General features: G+C 53.6%; 9 protein-coding genes across 9 annotated transcripts; 7 read left to right on the forward strand and 2 right to left on the reverse strand.

Moving 5' to 3' along the window:
- Positions 1-909: 909 nt before the first annotated feature.
- On the forward strand, positions 910-1,623 carry M409DRAFT_67822 (uncharacterized protein; the record flags this gene model as incomplete). The annotated part of the gene is made up of 2 exons (XM_033817568.1): positions 910-1,317; positions 1,372-1,623. 2 exons carry the CDS (start codon positions 910-912, stop codon positions 1,621-1,623), a joined length of 660 nt encoding a protein of 219 aa, XP_033665614.1.
- Positions 1,624-2,360: 737 nt separating this feature from the next.
- M409DRAFT_67823 (uncharacterized protein) lies at positions 2,361-3,160 on the forward strand (the record flags this gene model as incomplete). The annotated part of the gene is made up of 3 exons (XM_033817569.1): positions 2,361-2,393; positions 2,541-2,686; positions 2,746-3,160. The coding sequence occupies 3 exons, from the start codon at positions 2,361-2,363 to the stop codon at positions 3,158-3,160; spliced, it is 594 nt and encodes a 197-aa protein (XP_033665615.1).
- Positions 3,161-3,494: 334 nt separating this feature from the next.
- On the forward strand, positions 3,495-4,988 carry M409DRAFT_67824 (uncharacterized protein; the record flags this gene model as incomplete). The annotated part of the gene is made up of 1 exon (XM_033817570.1): positions 3,495-4,988. One exon carries the CDS (start codon positions 3,495-3,497, stop codon positions 4,986-4,988), a length of 1,494 nt encoding a protein of 497 aa, XP_033665616.1.
- Positions 4,989-6,040: 1,052 nt separating this feature from the next.
- On the forward strand, positions 6,041-7,635 carry M409DRAFT_56535 (uncharacterized protein; the record flags this gene model as incomplete). Its single annotated transcript, XM_033813319.1, has 3 exons — positions 6,041-6,349; positions 6,401-7,480; positions 7,549-7,635. The coding sequence occupies 3 exons, from the start codon at positions 6,041-6,043 to the stop codon at positions 7,633-7,635; spliced, it is 1,476 nt and encodes a 491-aa protein (XP_033665617.1).
- Positions 7,636-8,388: 753 nt separating this feature from the next.
- Positions 8,389-9,529, reverse strand: M409DRAFT_67826 (uncharacterized protein; the record flags this gene model as incomplete). The annotated part of the gene is made up of 2 exons (XM_033817571.1): positions 8,389-9,248; positions 9,310-9,529. The coding sequence occupies 2 exons, from the start codon at positions 9,527-9,529 to the stop codon at positions 8,389-8,391; spliced, it is 1,080 nt and encodes a 359-aa protein (XP_033665618.1).
- A 370-nt stretch (positions 9,530-9,899) lies between these two features.
- M409DRAFT_25123 (uncharacterized protein) lies at positions 9,900-11,479 on the reverse strand (the record flags this gene model as incomplete). Its single annotated transcript, XM_033807549.1, has 2 exons — positions 9,900-11,282; positions 11,396-11,479. 2 exons carry the CDS (start codon positions 11,477-11,479, stop codon positions 9,900-9,902), a joined length of 1,467 nt encoding a protein of 488 aa, XP_033665619.1.
- A 732-nt stretch (positions 11,480-12,211) lies between these two features.
- Positions 12,212-14,344, forward strand: M409DRAFT_67827 (uncharacterized protein; the record flags this gene model as incomplete). Its single annotated transcript, XM_033817572.1, has 1 exon — positions 12,212-14,344. The coding sequence occupies one exon, from the start codon at positions 12,212-12,214 to the stop codon at positions 14,342-14,344; it is 2,133 nt and encodes a 710-aa protein (XP_033665620.1).
- Positions 14,345-14,761: 417 nt separating this feature from the next.
- M409DRAFT_25125 (uncharacterized protein) lies at positions 14,762-15,898 on the forward strand (the record flags this gene model as incomplete). The annotated part of the gene is made up of 1 exon (XM_033807550.1): positions 14,762-15,898. One exon carries the CDS (start codon positions 14,762-14,764, stop codon positions 15,896-15,898), a length of 1,137 nt encoding a protein of 378 aa, XP_033665621.1.
- A 3,702-nt stretch (positions 15,899-19,600) lies between these two features.
- Positions 19,601-21,805, forward strand: M409DRAFT_25126 (uncharacterized protein; the record flags this gene model as incomplete). Its single annotated transcript, XM_033807551.1, has 10 exons — positions 19,601-19,664; positions 19,725-19,762; positions 19,833-19,881; positions 19,944-20,083; positions 20,133-20,189; positions 20,258-20,360; positions 20,409-20,548; positions 20,598-20,704; positions 20,760-20,787; positions 20,843-21,805. 10 exons carry the CDS (start codon positions 19,601-19,603, stop codon positions 21,803-21,805), a joined length of 1,689 nt encoding a protein of 562 aa, XP_033665622.1.
- Between the last annotated feature and the right edge of the window lie 610 nt (positions 21,806-22,415).

Raw genomic sequence — 22,415 nt, forward strand, 5'->3', positions numbered from 1 at the left:
ATAAAAAGATGGCGGTTGTTCTCATGCTGAGGTCCAACATCCATCGCATGTCATTGGAAGCTCGAATGACAGTGGTTCGAGAAACAGTCTGGGCCACTTGTTTGTCGAAGCTTTGCAAACTTCAGTCGCCTTAAGCAACGAAGACGGCCTTTGAGAACCACTCTCGTGAGTGTGGTTGGGTCATTCTCGCTCGACAAACGCTGGTTTCCTGATGAAAAAGTCAATGGTTCCAGAAAGCAGTCTGTCCAGACCACACCACGGTGTCCTGGAAGTGTCAGACGAAGCATTTGTCCCGCTCAGCGGCAGCCTTCAGGAGAGCGATACTATGGCCGTGAAGAAGACGAGTTTCAATGCGATCTCCCTGATCTTCCCGTCTCGATTGGAACTGTTGCACAAGCAACGTTCGCTGGCCAGTATTGTAAAGCATCTTGAGATAGGCTTGTGACATCCATGCATACTAGCAGTCGATCTAAACCTGGCAAGTGAGGCTGATACTGTGGTCGATTTGGCCTGGGTTGAGACGATGACGACGTAGTCGGTACGGCCGTGGAGAAGCTTGTTGCCGTGGCTCTTGAACGTTCTGCAGACAAGGCAATTCTTCGCTACATATGGCGTCAATTGAGAATTGAAGGCTGTTGTTGACCAGATACAGTCCGAAGCGGAGGTCGGTCTATCTTGCACGCGAATCCGAATAGTCAGGGGCAACCTTTCACCCGTCGGCTCGCTAGCTCTTTCTTCTGCACAACAATCATGTCGAGGAAAGAATTGCGATGACATCGCAAGAGCACCCTACGTGAGGTTTTGTAGGCAACAAGGTCAAGTCACATTCTTTTCGTCCGACACGTATACCATCAACACAAAAGGCTATCTGATACACCCACAGCTTCGACCCGACCAAGTCTCGACACAATGAAGGTCATACTTTCAGGCGCAACAGGCTTCATCGGCGGCAATGTCCTCAAGCGCCTCCTCGCCGTACCATCGATCACGCTCATCGTTGCCCTATCAAGACGGCCTCTGCAGACATCCGACCCCAAGCTGAAGGTCGTTATCCACAAAGACTTTCTCAAGTACGATGATGAGACTCTAGCCCAGCTTCAGGGCGCACAAGCTTGTATATGGTGTTTGGGCAAAGCAACGAGCGGGAAAGAAGTCCACATGGACTATACAATGGCGGCAGCAAATGCGTTCGAAGACAAGCTGTTGGGACACTTGGGAGGCGGCAGGAAGTTGAAATTTGTATATCTCAGCGGTGCTCTGGCAGAGAAAGACCAGGACAAGACAGTATGGCTGTTGGGAGGTGCGAGAAAGCTGAGGGTAGATACATTTCCGGACCTTCTCCGTGGTACGCTTGCTGATTATGACATCCAGGGCGAAGTCGAGAACAAAGTCCTTGCCATCCAGACTCAACACCCAGATCACTGGCAGTCTTTCGTCGCCAGGCCGGCCTATGTGACGGTCGGGGAGCCGATCTTGCGATTCGTGATGCCGGGCAGCTACATCCCAGTTGAAGAGCTCGCAGCTGCGTTGGTTGATACGGCTGTGAACGGATCCGAGACGGAGAGGCTGGAGAATGTTGACTTGAGACGACGAGGACGAGCAGCACTCGCGACCAAGTCTTGAATCAAAGGTGCCAACTAATTATCCATCAAATCGACAGTGAATACATCAGCCAATCATTTGCATTACCGATATCGATTATGCACGTACGTGGTTCAAGGGAGCTTGGGACACCACCAGACCGATCCGAAGCTTCCATCTGCACCTCAACTCAATAGTGCATGCGAGTCATCCAGCAGCTGCTTCAGCCCAGGTGATGGCTGGGCAAACATGACGACTCCGTCTCCATCGACTAGGCAATCCGGCATTGCGGTGAAGTCCCGACGTTGCGTGTACAATGATCCTGGTGGAGACAAGCAGAAATATCAAAAACGATCCGGCCCAATGCAGCCCACCGCCGCGGACGTCACACATCGCCAAACGAGGCTGACCTTGGTAGATGGGAAGCATGCATCCACACCCACCAAGCTTCTTCCCGAAACCAGATTGATTGCGCATGTGCGCTGCGCATGACAAGTCAGTAAGCTTCCTCTCCAGCCTTCGTCTTTTTCCACGTCTTTTAGTCCAGTTTCGCCCTTCTCTCTGTTTCCGAACATCCAGCGCAACGAGTTTGCTGCACCGAGTCTTTCGCTTGTGAGGTTTGTTTTGCGCCGCTGGCGGTTTTGTGCGCAGAAGTCGATTGTTCTTGCCGTTTAAAGAAGAAAGAGATGCGCTGCTGAGGGACGCCAACCTACCCGCCATTCCGAACCTCTCCAGCCTTCCCAGCCACCAACACCCGACCTACCAATTTCTGCGCAACGATGCCGGCCACGATGATGGCACGCCGAGACGCAGTGCGACAAAGCTCAATCTTGAGCTTGTATGCACTTCTCGTCTGGGCGTTGTTGAGCTCGCTGGCTGCCGCACAGGATGGACGAGAATACTTGATCGTGGAAAGAGACGACGGAGAGACACTGCTTGAGGAGAGGCAAAACTACCAGTTTACTGGCGCGCTCGCGATCTATGGGTCTGGCGGAGCCGTGCAGAGCAGCGGCAGCAGCAACAATGGAAACCCGAGCGGTGCGGTGCAGGCGCAATGTCCCGCAGACCATCCCGTGAGCTGCACGAATATCCAGGAGCCGTACTAGTAAGTCGTGGTTAGCACGGGAATCGCATAGCTTTGGAACTGACTCGGTGGTACTACAGTTGCTGTCCAGCGAATAACTACTGCTCGTGGGCGAACAGCGTTGTTGCATGCTGTCCCAATGGTCAGACCTGCTCTGGCAGCGTTGGCGGAGCCCAAACAACAACCTACTGGCAGCCTTCGACAAAATGGCAGCAACCCGCAGCAACGACTGTGGTCGCAGGCGGTGGTTATGTTGCTCCAGCAGGGACGACAGTCTACACGACTCCTCATCAAACTACGGTCGGCTACAACGGATACTGCTCCACGTTGATTGCGGTCGGGCCTGGCTTACCCACGACCGAAGCTGGCTCATGCGGTACGATCCTTATCGCGGAAGCTGAGGCAATCCAGGCGGCAGTACTGGGCTGGGCGAGGCTGATTGCAATGTTGGTTGGTTTGCAGGCTGCTGGAGGTCTTCTGTTCCTGCGAAGATGATGTGGAGCACTCCGCCACGTACGACAGCTATGAAGGCGCAGAGGCGTGTACAGCTGGCCTGTTGATGACAGTCGGCATGATACCCATGATAGATCATCTTCGATATGTAGCCATGCATTAATGGAATCCGTGTGTTCAAGGAACCCCATCCATATTGGACCGTTGACCAAAGCTCCAGAGCTACGTCATGGTGATCGCCAGGAACGTGAATCTTGCTTCCAACTTGAAGTCTGCCCTGTTTACTTTTCTCTTGTCACCTATACACCGGTCTCTCGGGATCAGGGTGCAACAGTCCCTGTGACCATTGAGGACTCGTGTATATTTCATACCGGAGATGGAACCTCTGCTATCACGCCTCATCGTCCAGGCGGCACCTCGATCAAGCACCGTCTGCCAACGTACCTGGACGCCAAGCTGTCGTGTGCCAACAACCACATCGGCGCACGCGACCCTACGGATACGATATTTCTCATCGTCACAAGGTTCTCTACTACCAAAGGAACGCAAACACTTCGATACCGCGTCAGCAACCGACAGCTCCTACTCCCGCCCTGCGACCGAGCAATCCCAACAAGTGACGAGTGAAGAGAAGGACCACTTCTCCGTCGTCGAGAAAGAGTCGAAGAAACTGCAAACGCGCTCGCCTTGGATGCATGAAGGAGCCGATGTTGCTCCCGTTCGAAAATACCGCTCAGCGGGCGCGATGACCAAGGGCAAATTGCTCACCACGCCCAGCCGAATGCTGAAGCTGATACTGCCCCTTACAACACGAGACGCGAACCAGGATCGCAAAGATGTGGAGCCTTTGGCGTTGCTGGTGCATCCACAGCAGCCGCTGAGTTATCTGGAGAGGTTGATACAGAGTGAGCTGCCGTTTCTGTGGGATGAGAAGAAGGGGAGAGAACGCGCGCCGGAGATTGTTTTCAGGGCGCAGGATAGTATGGAGGAGGGGGATGGGAAGCAGAGAGTAGAGGGTAAGGAGCAGCTTGAAGAAGAGGAATTGGAGGATGCAGATGAGACGGTCGTAGATGGGAAGGTTGAGAAGACGGGGAAGATCAGTGGTGGGCGGGAAGAGAAGATAAGAAAGGATGATCAAGAGTTGGAGAAGCAGGAGGAAGGTCAGGATGGTCAACGCGGTCGTTTTGTGAGATGGAGTCCTAGCACGGAGATTGGCGACTTCATTCGTGACGCCGCTACGGGGAAAGAGTTTGCTGTTGATATCGAAGGTGCCCCGGAGCCCATCTACATCGGCGTCCCATCTTTCCACGACAGGACCTACTACCTCCGCATGCGACTACGAAAAGTCGCAAAGCGCATCTCCAACATGGCAGATGTCAAGCGAGAGTGCGACGAACTGGCGCATCGCGGAGCCAAGAACGTCGCTCGACTGGGTTTCGGTGCCTTGCTGGGTTGGTGGGGATTGGTATACTACCTGACCTTCAGAACTGACCTGGGCTGGGACGTCATGGAACCCGTCACATACCTCGTCGGTCTTTCTGGTCTGATCGGCGGTTACATGTGGTTCCTCTACCACAACCGTGAAGTATCCTACCGGAGCGCCATGAACTTCACAGTCAGTCGAAGACAGGATCAGCTGTACAAATCTAAAGGCTTCGACCTCCCCCAGTGGGAGATGCTGATCGAAGAAGGCAATCGTCTGAGAAGGGAGATCAAGTTGGTCGCAGACGAGTACGATGTTGAGTGGGACGAGACGAGAGACGAGGGCGACGAGAAGGTCAGAGAGGCTTTGAGGAAGGAAAGGAAGAAGAAAGGTGAAAAGAGCGAGGAAGGCAAGAAGGAGAAGGACGATGATGAGGACGATGATTGAGAGTTTTGAGCGTTCTGCATAGCGCTGGCATTGCTTTTAAGCATTCGCGTGAGGATTTTATACCCCCATTTCTGTGTTGTGCATCTTTCGAGGATTGAGTTGACTCGCATATAGATTCACCACTTGTACATAGCCGAGGTCAACGAGTCGAGACTCTTTCCCGTTTTGCTTTGCTCCTAGGATCATTGTTTGAGTTCTTATACCGGCGCCGGAACTCGCAATGAAGCCCCGCCTCGCGTAGCTGACAGAGCCTCCATGCCCTCAGAGCTGGGAGTTAGCTAGCTGACCATCTTAGCTTAGCAGGCAGGGACAAGGATATTTTATTGAACGCACTGGCGAGCTGTCCAGTCGGCAGGTGAGTCGGTACTGTTCTCCAAGCCAACGGATGCTGAAGCTGAGGTCATGCTTACAACCGTACCTGTCGTTTCTTGCCAGATTGATCATACATCGCTTAGGCTTGGTCGGGGTAGTACCAGTAGAAGGTTCTGCCCTGAGAGAGCATCGCGCGCTCGGGGACATCCACTGCATCCTCTATGCAGAACTGGAACTGGGGTTCCACCTGTACCTCACGAGTACTAGATGTTCTCCGAAGCCACGAGCTACGGGAACATGCCACTTCACTCTCGACTGTATGATGGGCATGGAAAGAACGGAAAAACGGCCCCGAGGGACTTTCGAAGAATGATGTCGTTGGCCAAACTAAGCCAGATAGGGTTCAGAAGCTTGTTGCGATCAAGCTGGATGGATCTGGCGTAAGTTACGCGCTTGAATGGTCAGCCTACTAGAACTACCTCGTCAGCCTGGCGGGGGAAGGTGTACGAATGACCCTGTGCGAGGACTGCTAGCGTCGTTGCCCTGCGTCCTTCGGTGCTGGTGCTGACTACCAGGGTCAAGTCGACTCAGTCGGACAGTACAATGCACAGCCGACAGGCGGTGGTTTGTGGTCAGCTCTTCTATCTATGATACTCTCTCGACGTTACTCTGATCGCCGGCGGATTTGAACAACGTGCAAGCACCGGCCAAACACGAAACGATTTGATCATCGACTGACAATGGACAACATCCTCAGCAGTCCCACGCTCAGCTTCTTGATCATACTTCCATCCGCACTAGCTGTCGTCGCCCTCTCCTCGCTATTTCGAAGCTACTACCGACTACAACACATCCCAGGACCTATCATCCCGTCTTTAACGGATTGGTGGGCAACGATCAACATCTGGACCGGTCGTCCATACTCCGACTTCATCCCAGAGTTGCACGAGAAGTATGGACCCGTGGTGAGATGGGGACCGAATCGCGTGTCTTTTGCAAAGCCGGATGCTGTGGCGGATATTTATGGGATTAATCGTCCGTTTCCGAAGGTATGTTGATGGCCCCGTTCAAGAGACAAGGTATAGATTGACAGGATGAAGGCTGCATCGTATGAGCCTATGGTCGTCGTCAATAATGGCAAGCCTGTGGCTTCACTAATTGGCACGCGCAACGAGAGACACATTACTGAGGTCAAGAGGCATATTTCTGTCGGTTTCTCGCAATCAACATGGTTGAAACAGGAGGGCCAGATCGACAGCGTCCTTCAACTCCTCATCTCTCAGCTCCGCGCCAAAGTCGGCTCTGAAATCGATCTTCGCCACTGGCTGAGCTTCTGGTCCTTCGATACCCTCGCCACGGTCGCCTTCGGTGAGAGTCGCGGTTATCTCAAGCATGGAGAGGACATCGACGGCGTCTTCGCTAGTGGCTCCGCCCGCTTCAGGCACTGGGGTCTGTGGATGTCGATGCCGAGTTTGGAACAGCTCATCTACAAGAATCGATTCGCGCAGAAGCCGCAGAAGGGAGGCAGCGCGTTGGTGCAGATGGCCTTGAACCGAATCCAGGAGCGAAAGGACGTCGACAAAGAAGCCGCCGGACATGATCTCCTAGGAAGATATCTCGCCGCCAGCCAAGCAGCGCCGGACGTAATCGCCCCCAACGACGTCCTCGGCCTAACCATCTCAACCATCCACGCCGGCTCCGAAACAACAGCCTCGAACGCCTCAATGGTCCTGTTACGAGTCCTCGAAAACCCCCGCATCTTCTCCACCCTCGAACAAGAAATCCTCCACGCCAACCTCTCCGACCCCCCCACCTTCGCCCAAGTCGACGCCCTCCCCTACCTCAACGCCTGCATCCACGAATCCATGCGTCTGACCGCCAGCCCCAACTGCTTCGAGCGCACCGTCGCGCCCGCGGACGCGGAGATCAGCGGCGTGCGCATCCCCGCCGGCACGGACGTGTCGATATGTGAGACGTTCGTCAACGCCGACGTCGAGCTCTTCGGCGCGGACGCGGCGGTCTTCCGCCCGGAACGGTGGTTGGATGTCGAGAAGGCGAAGTTCGCGGAGATGGATCGCGCTGGGTTTGGGTTTGGCTATGGGAGGCGGCATTGTATTGGGCAGCATTTGGCGAGGATTGAGATGAAGAAGGGGATTGCTGCGCTGGTGGCGAGTTTTAAGGTGAGTGTTTCTTCGTCTCATGCGGTGGAATGTGTGATGGAGGCGTTTGACTGACAATATTGTTGCAGATCCATTTGGCGGAGCGGCCGGAGTGGTGGGTGGAGGATACCCAGGTGAAGATGAGCTTAAAGGTGAGGTTAGAAGAGAGGGTATAGTTCATCGATCCATGCGAGTTCTTTTCGAGCCTAGACAAATCAGTGCACCAAGGTTCTTCATTCCACTTCCACTTCTCGCACTTACCTCTATCTCCTTGAATGAGAGAACTACCCAGGACCCTCACCAAAGACTCCCACCAACCTCCAAAACCAACATAAACGCACAGGAGCGAGAGAGGTAATCAAACGAAACATACCCATCACCAATTCCCAAAACAATTCCCTCCTCTCTCGAACCCAAAACCGCCTCCACCGCTCCTTCCAATTCGGAAAGCCCAGCGGGCGATACGAGCGTCAAACACCTTCTCCCACCTGTCGAGAATGGGAGTGGTTGTGGGGGCGAAGGCATGTTCCCTCAAGCCCTTGTTATTTGACGCTGCGCAAGATATGGGTCGTTTGAGGAGAGGTTCTCGACACGGTTGGTGATGGCGGGACTAGGATTGAGGGTTAGTTGTGGGTTTGATTGGGGTTGCGGGGGCAAGGAAGGGTTGGATGGAGGTCGGTGGGGATTTGGTGAGTGGGTTGCTGAAGAAGAGGGAGAGGGTGTAGAATGGGCGAGGAATTTTGTATGCTGGTGGTGGTTGAAAAAAGGAGTTTTGGATTCAGCGAGTTGCTTCTAGCATGCCTGTACCCAGAAATGCACGGTCCATGCAAGTGAACGACAAACCCACTGCCCATTCATCCCCAGAACAACACCAGTAGTCTCGCCTGCTTAAACCCAACCCACCCCACCCCAACGCATCGCATCGCATCTCAATACGTCCTCCCAAAAACCTCCCCCGCCAACCCCGCAAAATCCAATTTTCTGCTCTCATCCACAACCTCCCACAAATTCGGCTGCGTAAACACCGCCAACGTATTCCTCGCAATCCCACCGCCCGCCCCCCTCCCACTCCCACTCCGCACGAAATGTGGCACAGCCTGGAACCTCCCCCTCGTAATCAGCTGCAACGCCTGCCCCGTCTGGAAAGCAAGACAGTCCCTCGGGATGTGGACTTGGGTGGTGCGGCCTGCGCGGTCTTTGATCCAGAGCCCGGCTTTGGGGTCCGGGTGTGCGTCGAGCTCGGGGAGGTCGGTGATGGGGGAGGAAGTGGTGGGCGGGTGGAGGGTCTCGTCGATGAACATGTTGCTTGTGAGGCCGGTTAAGGCGCCGAGGTCGGTGTGCGTGCCGCACCAGTCGTCGTCTGAGCAGGGTGGTTGCTCGTCTTCTTTGGACGATGGTGGAGGGGGGAAGTAATGCAGTAATCTCGCTTTCGTGCTCACGCTTCCTCGCACGATATTTTCCAACGTTCCCTCTCTGTACCCTTCCAATTTCGCCACGCCATATCGATCGCAACTCCTCGCCACCAGAGCCGCGACGTCGACGATCAATCGACAGAGCGTTTCGAAGACGTCTTGAAATCCCGGCAGGACTTTTTCGTCGGGCCAGACGTTCGGGCTTGTCATATCTGGGATATGGGGATACAGCTCCCGGGCTTTCGCTTCGAGTTCTTCATTATGGATCGGTTGTACGTAGTACGATCCCTTGAACGTATCAGGCTGTCCATTCGAGAGGGTCTCCTTCCCGCAAGACCAGCCGACATTGTACCTCGCTTCGGGCTTCTCGACTTTCGCTATCGACGGGATTAGCTCATTGATCCGCTCGAATGTATGTGGTGAGAAAAGGATGTTTACCCAACTCCCCATCCGGTAAATTCGCAAGATAACTCGCATAACTCAACAACCTCGCCCTCAAACTAGCAAACTCCTCAGGCAGGCCCGAAATGATAATGATTCCTAACGAAGCGGGTCCAAATGCTTGCTCTAGAGTTTCGAGCGAAACGTTGCCGTCTTTGAGCTCTTGGAGGCTCACGCTAACGGCGGTCGGACGTTCGTCTGTTGCTATAGACCCCATGACGGTATATCTTGATTGATCCACAAGCTGAAGTCAAAATGAGCGAGTGCACAAGGAAAGAGAATGAACAAATGAAGTCGGACGAAGAGCGGCTTAGTATCGCTGCTCCTGCCGGCGCTAAAATTGAATTCAGCCGAGAAGTCTTAGCGGAGTTGGCCGATGGATATATGTTTGGCACGTGAAGGTCAAAGGACAGGCATGATAAAGGTTCGCGCGAACTTTTCCATATGTATGGGTGGTTTCGATGGACTGAGCGCATCTGATATACAGAGCTACGTTTCCTGTCGTATTCATGTATCCACCAAGCCTTGCCATAGCCATAGCCATGAGCCATCGATGGACTCCACGCGTGCCGCCTAGATGCATGCCATCACTTTCCTGCCTTTGATCTCGCACTTCTGGTCCGCTTAGCAGGCGGCGCCGGCGACGGGGCCTCTGGTAGCGGTCCAAGATCCTGCAACTCCCTCGTTTTGGTCTTTTTGCCAACTGGCTTTTCATTTGCAGAAGACGCTTTGCGCTTTCGACCACCTTTCTGCTTGACGCCATCCTCTTCCTCTGCTTCGTTCGAGGCTGACTTGTTCACATCTACCGCAGCGGCATTGGCTGCTCGCGTGCTCGCCACAGTGGGCTCTGACATGTGTGGGTCTTCGCTTGTTGGAGGGCCTGGTACATCTTCTGGAGCGGTGGGGTTGCTCTCCGATGATGGCGGCACATCGAACTGGACTTTCTTGTGCTTCTTCGTTGGCTGATCGTCCTCCACCGTTGCTGCTCTCTTCTTGGTAGACTTGGTCGGAGATCCAGAATGCAGAGGCATTTGCGTGCTGCCTGCTTCTTTCTTCTTCATTTCGACAGCGCTATCCGGCGGCGAAGTCTGCGTGGCATTCCGAGAGGCGCCGGCACTACCTCCAGCTTCTGCAACCTCACCGGTGGCTACGCTCGATGCATCGTCGTCTTCGAGCGCAACGCCTTGCCCAGAGAGCCAGCCTGACAGAGCTTCATCGCCAGAACCAGACGTCAGCTTGCCGAGAAGCGCGTTGGCAAGATCTCCGGCCGCCTCATCCTCCCCGCCCTCGCCGGATAGCATCTTCTGTAGAGTCTGCATAAAGGCAGCTTCGTCCATGCCATCAAGCCCCGCCGCCCCAAGCTTCTCCCGCAAGATTGACTTCAGCATCTCTGGATCGAGTGCAATGCCACCCTCTTCGTCCTCCTCCATCTCGTCTTCCCAGTCATCCTCCTCATCATCGCCCTCTTCATACGCTTCCTCGCCTAGCTGCCGTGCCTTGGGCGGTGTCACATCGTGACCCTCTGCAGCTTTGCGCATATCCGGTGGCATCTTCGTAACCAGTACAGGGCCTTCCTCATCCGCAAAACGCTCTCGCCAATCTGGTAAGAAAGAAAACGCGGCCTTCGCCTTCACCAATGGCGCATCCTGCTTGTACGCTTGATATCTGTCGTTTTGACTTCGAAAGACGAGTGGCTCGGACTCTCCAGCCAATGTTTCACCTCCTTCGTTGGTCTTCCTTCTCTTGGCAGGGGAGCCATTTGGTTTGCCAACTCCACGTTTCCTTTTCTGTCCTGCATTGTCTGAAGCATTGCTTTTCGAGTCGGGTATGCCGTAATCCCAGTATGAGTCGTCTCCGTAGTCCAGGTCGTCCCAGTACCCAAACAAGTCGAACTCGTATCCATCCATGTCAATTTCGTTGTTGGTACCGCTGTAGCCAGGGTCGGGTACTTGGCCCTCGGCGAGCTCGTCCTAACAGAATATCAAATCAGCGACTGATGTTTGAGCAGGTGTCAACACCGATGGGATGGGCACGGGAAGGCAAGATGCATGGTGCTGAAACACGGGGGTAGTGCAAGACGTACCGCCAGATCGAATTCATCCTCGACATACAGCCAGCCATCATCAAAATCCAGCACCCCGTCGTCATAGTCAAAGTCGTCCGCCATGGTTGAAGCTTTCTGCTTTCCAAGCGAGGGGGGATTCCGGGGACAGCAGCTCTACTTGACGGCGGCGTCGGGTCCAGCAGTCGGGGAGAGCAGACGGGTAGCTGCTGGCAGCCGGAGGTCGAGTGTGCGCCAAATCATGTGGAAGCCGGGGATTTGATGCAGCTAGGCGCGCGAGGCAGCACAGTCCACGCGTTGGAGAAGCATGTGCTGGGAGAAATGCGGCGGAGCGGGTGAGCAGGTCGAGTTGCAGGTGGAAGGTGTTATCTCGTCATTCCGACCGGCACGAGGCAACGACTAGACGTATACCTGCGGTGCGATGGGCGTGGTGTAAGGGGAGCAGAGGAGGTTGTTAGGTGTAGCTGAAAGACATCTTTCCGTGGATTGGACTGCGCGGTGGGGACGCCACAAGCACGCTGACCTCATTGTCGCCAACATTCCTTGCTGGCGAACAAACGCGTTGGAGAATTGCAATATCAGCAACAAACATCCAGAGCCAACAATTACCACTCTCAACCTCGTCGTCGATACCCGTTCCGGACGACGCGTCGCGCCTCGTTGTCGTCCTCGGCTCCTCCCGCCCTGCCCCAAACCCTGACCCTTTCTCCACGCGGAGACGGCTATTCACGGTGTATTGTTTCGATTAGAGTTCACGGCTTTGCGCCCTCACTTCACCTGCACGTAAACATGTTCGTCTGAAAGATTCTGCTTGTTCTGTCTCGATGTGATACAGCCATGTCTTCAATAGCGAGAGTTCGTGCTCTGCGGAGTACTGCCGGTGCTGCTGTACCAAGGAGAGGCCGACGATGGCAATCAACATCAACACCAGATACCGTAGAACCCCTGCAGTCCATCCTCATAGCAAATCGTGGTGAAATCGCCCTGAGAGTGGGCAGGACGGCATCACAGTACGGCATTAGGACTACCACTCTTTACACGGATCCAGATCGACTATCACAGCACGCCTTGAGCTCCCCCTTCACGGTCAATCTTGGCAGCACCGACCAGTATCTCAACGGCAATCGCATCATCGAGGTCGCCAAAGAACACGGCTGCCAGGCCATTCATCCAGGCTATGGATTTTTGTCAGAAAATGCCGCCTTTGCGAAAGCATGTACGGACGCTGGAGTCAAATTTATCGGGCCACCTTGGAAAGCTATCGAAGCAATGGGAGACAAGAGCCGCAGCAAAGAAATCATGATCGAAGCTGGCGTTCCGTGCATTCCAGGCTACCACGGCTCAAACCAAGACCCAAAGTATCTGGAGCAAGAAGCCAAAAGCATAGGCTATCCGGTCCTACTCAAGGCCGTCAAAGGTGGTGGTGGCAAGGGCATGCGAATTGTGATGAAGCCAGAGGACTTCCAGCAACAACTTGACTCTGCCAAGTCGGAGGCTAGAAGCTCTTTCGGAGACGACATCATGCTCGTCGAGAAGTACATCACCACACCGCGACACATCGAAGTCCAGGTGTTTGCAGATAAGCATGGCAACTGTGTGGCATTGGGCGAGCGTGATTGCAGTATCCAACGAAGACATCAGAAGATCCTTGAGGAATCTCCCGCGCCAAACCTTGCAGAGGATATTCGGCAAGACCTGTGGGAGAAGGCTCGACAAGCCGCGCTTGCGGTGGGTTATGAGGGCGCTGGTACCGTTGAGTTCATCTTCGACAATGACTCTGGCGAGTTCTTCTTCATGGAGATGAACACAAGACTACAAGTTGAACACCCAGTCACTGAGATGGTGACAGGGGAAGACTTGGTCAGATGGCAGATCATTGTTGCAGAAGGCGGAAAGCTTCCACTCACACAAGCTGAAGTTGAAGAACGGATCAAAAGCAGAGGCCATGCCATCGAAGCACGAATTTACGCTGAAGATCCGACCATGAACTTCATTCCGTCTACAGGCAAGCTTTTGCACCTTCGCACTCCACCAGAAACGGAGAGTGTTCGCATTGATGCCGGCTTTGTGCAGGGCGATGAAGTCTCAAGCCACTATGATCCCATGATCGCCAAACTTATTGTCAGTGGTCCGGACAGAACGTCAAGTCTGCAGAAAATGGTTACCGCTTTGGAGCAGTACGAAATTGCTGGACCAATTACCAATATCGATTTCGTCAAGAAAGTTTGCCAGAGTAAAGATTTCATCGCAGGCGATGTTGAGACCGGGTACATTCCAAAACATCACGCCGAGCTATTCCAAGATGAGACTATTGCGAATGAAGTGTGGGCACAAGCTGCAATTGGCCTCTTGGAAGCGGAACAAGCTCGACAGACGACTCCTACCTCTCCAATCCAACCTCTACAGACAGTCGGCTTTGGCAACACACCCCAGCCAAGAGAATTCCAACTCGTTCAGTCGTCCACGGACCCTCAGAAGACGCACAAACCTGTTTCTGTCAGCATTCTCAAGACCGCGCCCGACACGTTCTCGATCACCATCAACGGCGAATCATTCACCACGACCAGCAACTACGACTCGTCTCATCATACCCTCACCTCTTTCTTCCCACACACTCGCCTTGCCACTACCATCATCCAAGACCCCGAATCCAACGATATCACCCTATTCCAACAAGGAAAGCAGTATCGCCTCCACCTCGCATTGCCCAAATGGGCAGAAAAAGCTCTCGGCTTGAAAGACGTTGCAAACAGCGTACTCGCCCCCATGCCTTGCAAAGTACTGAGGGTAGAAGTTGAGGAGGGGCAGCAGGTCAAGAAGAATCAGCCTTTGGTTGTCATTGAGAGTATGAAGATGGAGACAGTTATTCGATCACCGCAGGATGGTACTGTGAGTAAGGTTGTGCACCGGGCTGGGGATATGTGCAAGGCTGGGACTGCATTGGTCGAATTCGAGGGCGGCGAGGAATAATGAGTCGTCATGCAATGCTGGATCTGGAATCAAGTATGTGTCTTTCGAATGCTCTGCATAACAGCTGAGATGTAGTTCCAGGTACGAAAAGCTATCAACCTTCAGACCTCCAGGCTCTGCACAACTTGCATTGGTAATCCACCCAAACTCAAACGCGTCCCTCATACGATTCTCCCTGTACACCTATACTAATCGAGAGGCACAATGATATCGAAGCGACGACCCGAGCACTTTTGCTGCCGTACCCGACATCGGCTGTACAGCAGCAAAGGCGTGATTATGGGGATAGCTGTTGCAATGCCTCAAGAGCTCCACCGAGCTTGATAAGCAGTATATCAACAACTTGAGCCCCTCCAAACCCCTCGATACGATAAGCTTTTTGCTTTGTACAACCATTCAAAACACTCACAGCAAACAATGCCTACCGAATTCATCTCCCTCGCGTTCCCCAACGCCTCCACCGAACTCTCCCCCATCCCCGGCTCAGGCGTCGACCCAGACTTCCTCGAGCGCTATGCCCGCAACCTAGACGACTACGACTTCAACTACACCCTGCAGCCCTACGACTCGGGCGGTTTCGACCCTTTCACCACCGGCGCCACCATCGCAGCTCACACCAAGAACCTCAAGATCATCATCGCCCTGCGTCCCAACACTTTATATCCTACCGTTGCGGCCAAAGCCCTCGCCACGCTCGACCAGTTGAGCAAGGGGCGTGCTGTGGTGCATTTTATCGCCGGGGGTTCTGACGCGGAGCAAGCGAGAGAGGGCGACTTTCTGAACAAAGTCGAGCGGTACGAGCGGTTGGAAGAGTACATCCGCATTCTTCGCAAGGCGTGGTCGTCCACAGAGGCTTTTGATTGGGAGGGTAAACATTACCAGTTCAAACAATTCCAGAACCGCGTGCGTCCTGTTAATGGCACGATCCCCGTCTCCGTCGGTGGGTCCTCGGACGAGGCTTACAGAGTCGGTGGCTCGCTGGCCGATATCTTCGGCCTCTGGGGCGAGCCTTTGAAGGAGACCAAGGAGCAGATTGATAGAATCTATGCGGAGGCGGAGAAAGCCGGTCGACCAGCCAACGACCGCCCGAGGATCTGGGTGACGTTCCGCCCGATCACAGCAGAGACGGAGGAGTTAGCCTGGGAGAAAGCCCACCGAACCCTCGACGCACTGAACTCGCACCGCGCCGCCGGCGTAGGCAAAGTCCCCACGAACGCACCACCGCCCCAGAACGTCGGCTCCCAACGCCTCTTGGACATCGCGAAGAAAGGCGAAGTGCAAGATCGCGCACTGTGGTATCCCACCGTTACGGCGACGAACGCACGGGGTGCGTCGACGGCGTTGGTCGGGTCGTATCAGACGGTTGCGGATTCGATTCTGGATTATGTCAAGCTGGGGTGTGATTTGATCTCGATTCGAGGCTATGATAATTTGAATGATGCGATTGATTATGGGCGGTATGTGTTGCCGAAGGTGAGGAGTGCGTTGGAGAAGGAGGGGGTTAATGGGGAGGTGAAGAAAGAGGGCGAGGTGGCGACTATTGTTGATGGTTAAAGGAAGGGGATGATTGGGCAGAGAGGGTAGATGGTGACATTGATAGAAACTTACCTTTGTAGCGATGTAAATGTCAGCCTGCAAGTGCAAATAGAATTGGCGATGGGCAATCCCTGCTTTGTCGCGAATATGACCAGCCACATAATCCTTCTTGGCGTGAGTCGACATACCCTCGAAAGAAGACATATCCAAAAACGATCCAGCCCACGGGAATCATTCTCTCCTTCGAGACCGTACGGGTTCGAAGCAGTGACCGAGACCTCCGAAGCAAGATGACACATTCCCCAAGGCTTTTAATCAGCCTTATGGGCATTACGAATGTGTAAGCCTTACACCGCGATGGTCTCGAATCGATGGCGAACGGGATCCTATTACGCAGTTCCTTTGACGCAGGTCGGTGTGGGAGTAGAAGGATGTGTCTACATGTGTGGTCAGTTAGGTAATACGTCGTTTGGGAGTCCTATGGGGCGTGAGACGACGGTGTGCTGACAGAATTTGGGGGATGAGATTCCTATGAGGGGAGAGGATATCTTCAAGGTCTGGTAATGGAGCTAGGGGAGGGATCTGAGTTTCTTGCGTCGTTGGTGAACGCCGTCGGTGAACACCGTTGGTTGCAGGATCAAGTTCCACGATGGAAAATACGTATGCAGAAACGTCAGACGTTAACAAGGGCTCGTTACAGGGCCTCCGAACTGGATTGTGGCCTTCAAGGGCGTATGGTCTTCGGGTCGACGGCGAATATGATCGGCCTAGGACCCAGATGTCCCTTGGTGCAAGGCTGAGATACTCCCGGATCTCCGCGTCGATGGCAAACGCGATCGTCGTCACTCTCCCGTGAATGCAGGTCGAGTTGCTAAATAAAGTCGTCCTAGGGCACCACCAAAACAGCTCTCGGGAGGTACTATGCGTTCCAAGACCGCAGGTCCGTTTACGTGCGATAGAGATCGCAATCGGCTCCACGCATCCTCTCCGAGATGAGATCGGCGTGTGTGGGAAGAAATTTGTAACGAGAGCTTTCAGCGAGGCGTTCGGGGGCTATTGTTGTGAGCTTCGAGTGAATGCAGGCCGAACGTGGAAGGGCAGAAGATCTTCTTCTGAGGTAGATGACAATGAAGCTTTTGGGGCCGCCTTTGCGTCGACAAAGATGTGTCCGACGCAATGCAGAAATGTCTCCGGTCATTGAGCGAGTGCATGTTGGTCGGATTGGACGAAGGAGCCAGCCATGTTGGAGCCATTTTGGAGCCATGTTGGCGCTTGAGATACGCCAGTGACGTTCCTGTCCTCAGTTTGGTATACCGGCGACCTTTCGAGGCAAGCAAGGAGTCGTAGAATCTTGATCGAGATACCCTGATAGTCCGCGTCACATGGACCGTGATAATGTGTCGTCTTCCGTTGGTATCAGGATTGTGATGACAAGGCTGCTAGGATTCGAGCACCACGCTAGGCAACCACGAACTGATATTGCCTGACGCATTCATGGACTTGCAGACGAAACGGTATTTCTCCGACCCTTCTATGCACAATGTCTCCGGACAGCGAAAAGCCACGTCGGCGAGTCTCAATGCAAGGACCCATAAGGGAGACATCTTGATGATCCTTTTGCCTTCATCTGGTATGCCGGCCACATTGAGAGCAAGGAGGAACCATCGTGGTGGAGACATCTTGGGCCCTGAACACAGGAGGAACGATATTGTGGATATCTTGATGCCCGGAAGAAAGGAACCGTCGTGGAGGAGCCTTGAGAGATGGTTTCTCATCTTGATGACCCAGTGTGTCGGTAATGCTGCAAGCAAGACGGAATGCCTCAGAGACGTCTTGATGCTCGACAGCTTCTCATGAATTTCTACACCCAGATGGATGAAGCTTCTCTGCTCGTAACGAGGCGACCAAGCGGCGAGACAGTTCTGATGATTGATTTCTTCGATTGAATCAGCTCTGAATCGCAGCTGCATCTCTCATCATTAACGTTTTGGCAATGATTCCGGTCAGTCATGTTCAGCCACACGCCATGTCAATAGATGAGGTGTCGTCAACACCATCGTTTAGTCAGGAGAAGGCGGCAACAACGCGGTGGTCCGTGTATGCCGCCTTCACCAACCCACAAAAGGCGGCATTTCCCAAAACGGGCGTGCAACTCAGGGCAAGGAATGACACATCCGCAGAACTGCAGCACCAAGCTTTTGACAAAGCCAGTCCAAACCCTCATCAGACTAAAACATCCGCTGCTAGACCGTGTCCACGAGCTTGGGGCTCACAAAGTCCCCTCGCCCCTCCCCTCTTCTCCTCTTGCCCAACATCCAAGTCATCGCAGGAAGCGCAGGATCGGTCCACTTTGCTTGTCTGGCCCTAACGCCTCCAATGCAGGGCGTCATCCTCACGTGGATGGGATCTCCATGTGCGCTTCCGCTAGACCTCATATAGAATTATCTGCGACCGCTGGGTGCTGAATGGTCAGTTGGGGGCTTTAAGTGTTGGTGGTGTGGAGGTTCGTGAACTAGCGTGGTTTGTTTTGGAGCTTGTCCTGGTCTTTATGGTGTGGCTAGGCGATCGGGATGGACCCGAGTCGGGGTGTTACCGGGAACCATTTGACGAAGGGTAGCCCTATGGATCGTTTGCATCCTGCTTGACGATTTTCGAGGTGGATATTGTGGTGGTGAATCTGTTCCAGTAGAATCTCATCTTGCGGCCGTTTGGACTCCGTTCATTCTTCAGGCTGATTGATTGTCAGGCATACTAACGCAGCCTAACGGTCTGTCTTCATTCCGACTCGGTCGGATTGTCTTTCGTCTGTCGTGTACTCGTTGCGTCGGCGTGTCTGCGTGTCTTTGCGTTCAAGTGTTGCATGCTGCGGATGTATTGGACAAAGTCCGAGTGGGCACGGTCGATATTGCCCCGACAATCGTGAGTCCTTGCGTGGCCTTAGTTGGTGACAAATTTCTGCCCTACCGCTGTAGGACCTCTGGCCGGAGGAAGTAGGGCCGTTGAAAAACTACTTGGAGGGCATACTGAATATTGTAATAGATCTTGCGTACCGTAAACAGGCCAATGATCTCTTCTTCAGACCAGATGCAAGCTTACATAGGCCGTATAGACGTTAGTAATGGTCTCGATCCTGCACAACGTGCTCCCAGGGCTGGAGAGCCTTGCGGTTGTGGTTGCAACCGACATATCTCCACGTCGGCGCCATCAACAGATGTGAACCGATAGACCTAACAGAATCTAATTGCGGGCACGGCCGAGGTAGGGCGGATGTATCCTTGCCCACGAATGGGAGGTCACCAAGACGAAGACATGACGCAGGTGACGCGGAGTCCTGGAAGGGGTTTCGGAGCCGGGCTTGCGTGGCTTCACGAGTAAAGTGGCACTCTAGGCTCAAGTGAGAAATCGAAGGGAGAGAAACCCGTATATGCTTGAGGCCAGCTGAACGGCAAGGATCCGGGCGGATGAATAAGGTGTTTCAATAAAGTTTGGAAGGGAATCCTTCGCCGATCGAGTGTCGCAAAGCTAAGCTCACCTCCTCCAAGTCACGTTACAGCACCAGCGTCAAGGCATGGCACACGCGATGCTATATGTGCTCAATTTCGTTCTGAATGCATCAACCGAACAAACACAGTCAGACATTAGTACAGTCGAATCGCTCGCCAAGGCTTATGCCAAGATAGCCAAGCAGAATCCATTCACTTCACGTCCTAGCGCTAGGCCATGGTTGGGGTACCGGGCAGGTCCCAGGGATGCATTACATGCAGACGTCGGAGGGTGAAGTGCGGTATGAATTCCACCGTCTGACACTCCAACTCAAGTACAAAGCGGCTGACACGTGTGAAAGACTTGAGGGCACCGCACTGCAAGCGATGCTACAAAGGTGTAAGTTGATAAAACGAATGCGAAATGCGACCTTCACCTTCTTATCCTGGCTAACACCACTGCTCAACAGGGAAAGACTTGCGAAGGTTATGAGCCTTACCGGTCTTTCGTGAACACTTGTATGCCCTATGCCCTGGACCCGACCACACGGAAATGATTCCATACTGACCCGATGCGGTAGTCTTCGACAGCTTCACAGACCACGATGTCAGCGAGATCGATTGGGTCAAGCTTGAGGGCGGGCACCAGTACGAATTCGTCTTCGAGAACGATGTGATGCAGCCTCAGAATCCGTTTGCGAGCTATGCCTGCTTTAAGAACGTGTGTAATCCAGATCTGCCCATTGGAGACACCGCTAACGGGAGGTTAGAGCGTACAACTGGGTCTATGGGACTGTCATATCTTGCAGCGATTGTTCAGCAAGCAGGTGGGTGGAGCTGCGCGCCTTCTGTGCCGCATGATTGCATTTGGCATACCCTGATCAACCCTGCACAGCACTGCGATAACATACGACCATGGGTCGACGCAGTAATGCAGAGCAACAGGACATCGGTCGGCCGAGACGCCATCCTGGCGCTTGCACAATCGCTCGCCGCAAGTGAGTATCGCGGTATCTGCGACGCGATCAGTACTGACGGATAAGAAGGAGAATATGGAGCCGAAAAGGAAGCGGCAGCAGCCCAATACAGTCGAGCGATCAATCTCCTGCATAGCAACCTCACAAACGACGAGTGCAAAGATGACCTTAATAATCTCGCCGCTATTGTTATCTTCTATTACTACGAGGTGCGCTTAGCCGGATTGCCCTTTGGGGACACCGCTGATCGCGACACAGATGACTTCGGCTACACACATGGATGGTTGGTCGTTCCACGCGGCAGGAATGGCTCATCTGGTAGAGCTGAGAGGACCAGAAAGCTTTCAGAGTGGAGCCGCAAAATCGTAAGAAGCTTGGTACAATTTGGACGATCTCGGATGATGCTAACGTGCTTGATAGATTATTCATCATTTGTCGTTTCAAGATTGTAAGTCTTGGTGCTTCTCGCTGGTCTAAGAACGTGACGTGTTAACGCGCTGCAGATCTACCAAGCCCTCCTTCTACGGAAGCGAACGTTTCTCTCACAACCTAAATGGAAAACCGTACCGTGGCAAGGGACTTCATCCGATCCAAAGAACCACATACAGCGCCTGAAAGACACGTTCGCCGACATCCCTGGCCTGCTCGAAGACGGTGACGCGCTTTGTTCGACTTGCTGCGATTCACCCTCAAGTAATAACTCCCTCGCCATCAAAACACACATCGACAATCTAGTCAACGCTTTCCATAGCTTACTAATGTGGCGAAATGCATGGGAAAAGGACTTTCCTAGCGCAGTGAGCGAGATCCCCGCTACAAAAGAATCAAACTTGCAACATTTCGCCAACGAGGAAGTCCCACATAGGACAGTGTATTGGTTCGAGAACATACGACGGGCAAGGGAAACGGTCTTTTTCTACGGAACGTTGCTGCATCTGCTTGACGAGATGGTTGAATGGCTGGGCCCGAACGCGGCGGGTCTCGCGCTAGGATCAATATCCCAGCCAGAAGCGCCACCCACGAGATCTCCTCTGATGTCCTTCCACGACGGCATGACAAGGACTCACGTCTGCTCGGAAATCTACCGCTTCCTGGACTACCTTCTCGACGGCCCAGATCCAGTCAGCGGCGCGGTGCAGTTGGTGTATCCTCTGCGAGCCTGTGGTGTTGTGGGCACCTGGAGACTGGATCGAGTCGACATGATCAATTTCGTACCGATGCCAATCTGGGATAAGGTGGTAAGACTGTCTGGCTTCGAGATGCTGCACCCTATGAGAGCGGACAGAGCGGCACCCGCAGTCCCAGCACCGGTCGAGCCTCCGGCAAGCGTGAGCGACGACGAGATGTCTGTTTTGGATCCGGCCTTGAGGGATTCGCCCATGCAGGACGATCCGCTTTCTTCGTTGTTCACTTTGGGTACAGATGATGACAAGTTTGCGGCGATAATGCAAAGCTTTGCAGCTTGAGAGGCATGAAAGCATTAAAGAGAATTACGGAACTGGGAGGATAAGTGATGTTTTCACGAAGTGACGAGTGTTGGCATTGAAGATCTTGGGTCGGCTTATAGCGATCGCTGATGATACCCTTGTGGATTTTGTATTAAATCGAGGCTCGTACAATGTACAAAAGGTCATGACTTGCTATAAAGACTTCACTGTCAATGGTACATAGTCTTGAACCGTTGTCTACGACGACCCCTGTCCCCTCCATCGACGATTTGGGCCGCGAGGCTGTCAGTCGTTCGTATCGCGCCCCTGTCGTGCCCCTGCCTTTGCCTCGCGAGATCAGCAATGCAAGGACGCTGACTGCTTGTAGTTTCGGCTCCGAAAGTCAACTTTGAGACTCAGGCCTACGGCAATGTACCTGGACAGACGAGGCGGACCGTGCATGACACAGCCTTGTGCTCAAGGGTCCTGAACTCTAACACGAGCTAAAAGTCCACTAAGAATGGCGTAACGGCCAGGTGAATGTGATGGTCGTCCAGCAATCGCAATTGCATTCTGCCGCTCTTCAGAAGTCGGAGCGACGTATCGTACGCAAGTAAATGGGTCAGCATCACAGTGAGCTCGCGAGCTA

This window comes from Zasmidium cellare (assembly GCF_010093935.1).
Source record: "Zasmidium cellare ATCC 36951 unplaced genomic scaffold M409scaffold_25, whole genome shotgun sequence".
Taxonomy (NCBI): domain Eukaryota; kingdom Fungi; phylum Ascomycota; class Dothideomycetes; order Mycosphaerellales; family Mycosphaerellaceae; genus Zasmidium; species Zasmidium cellare.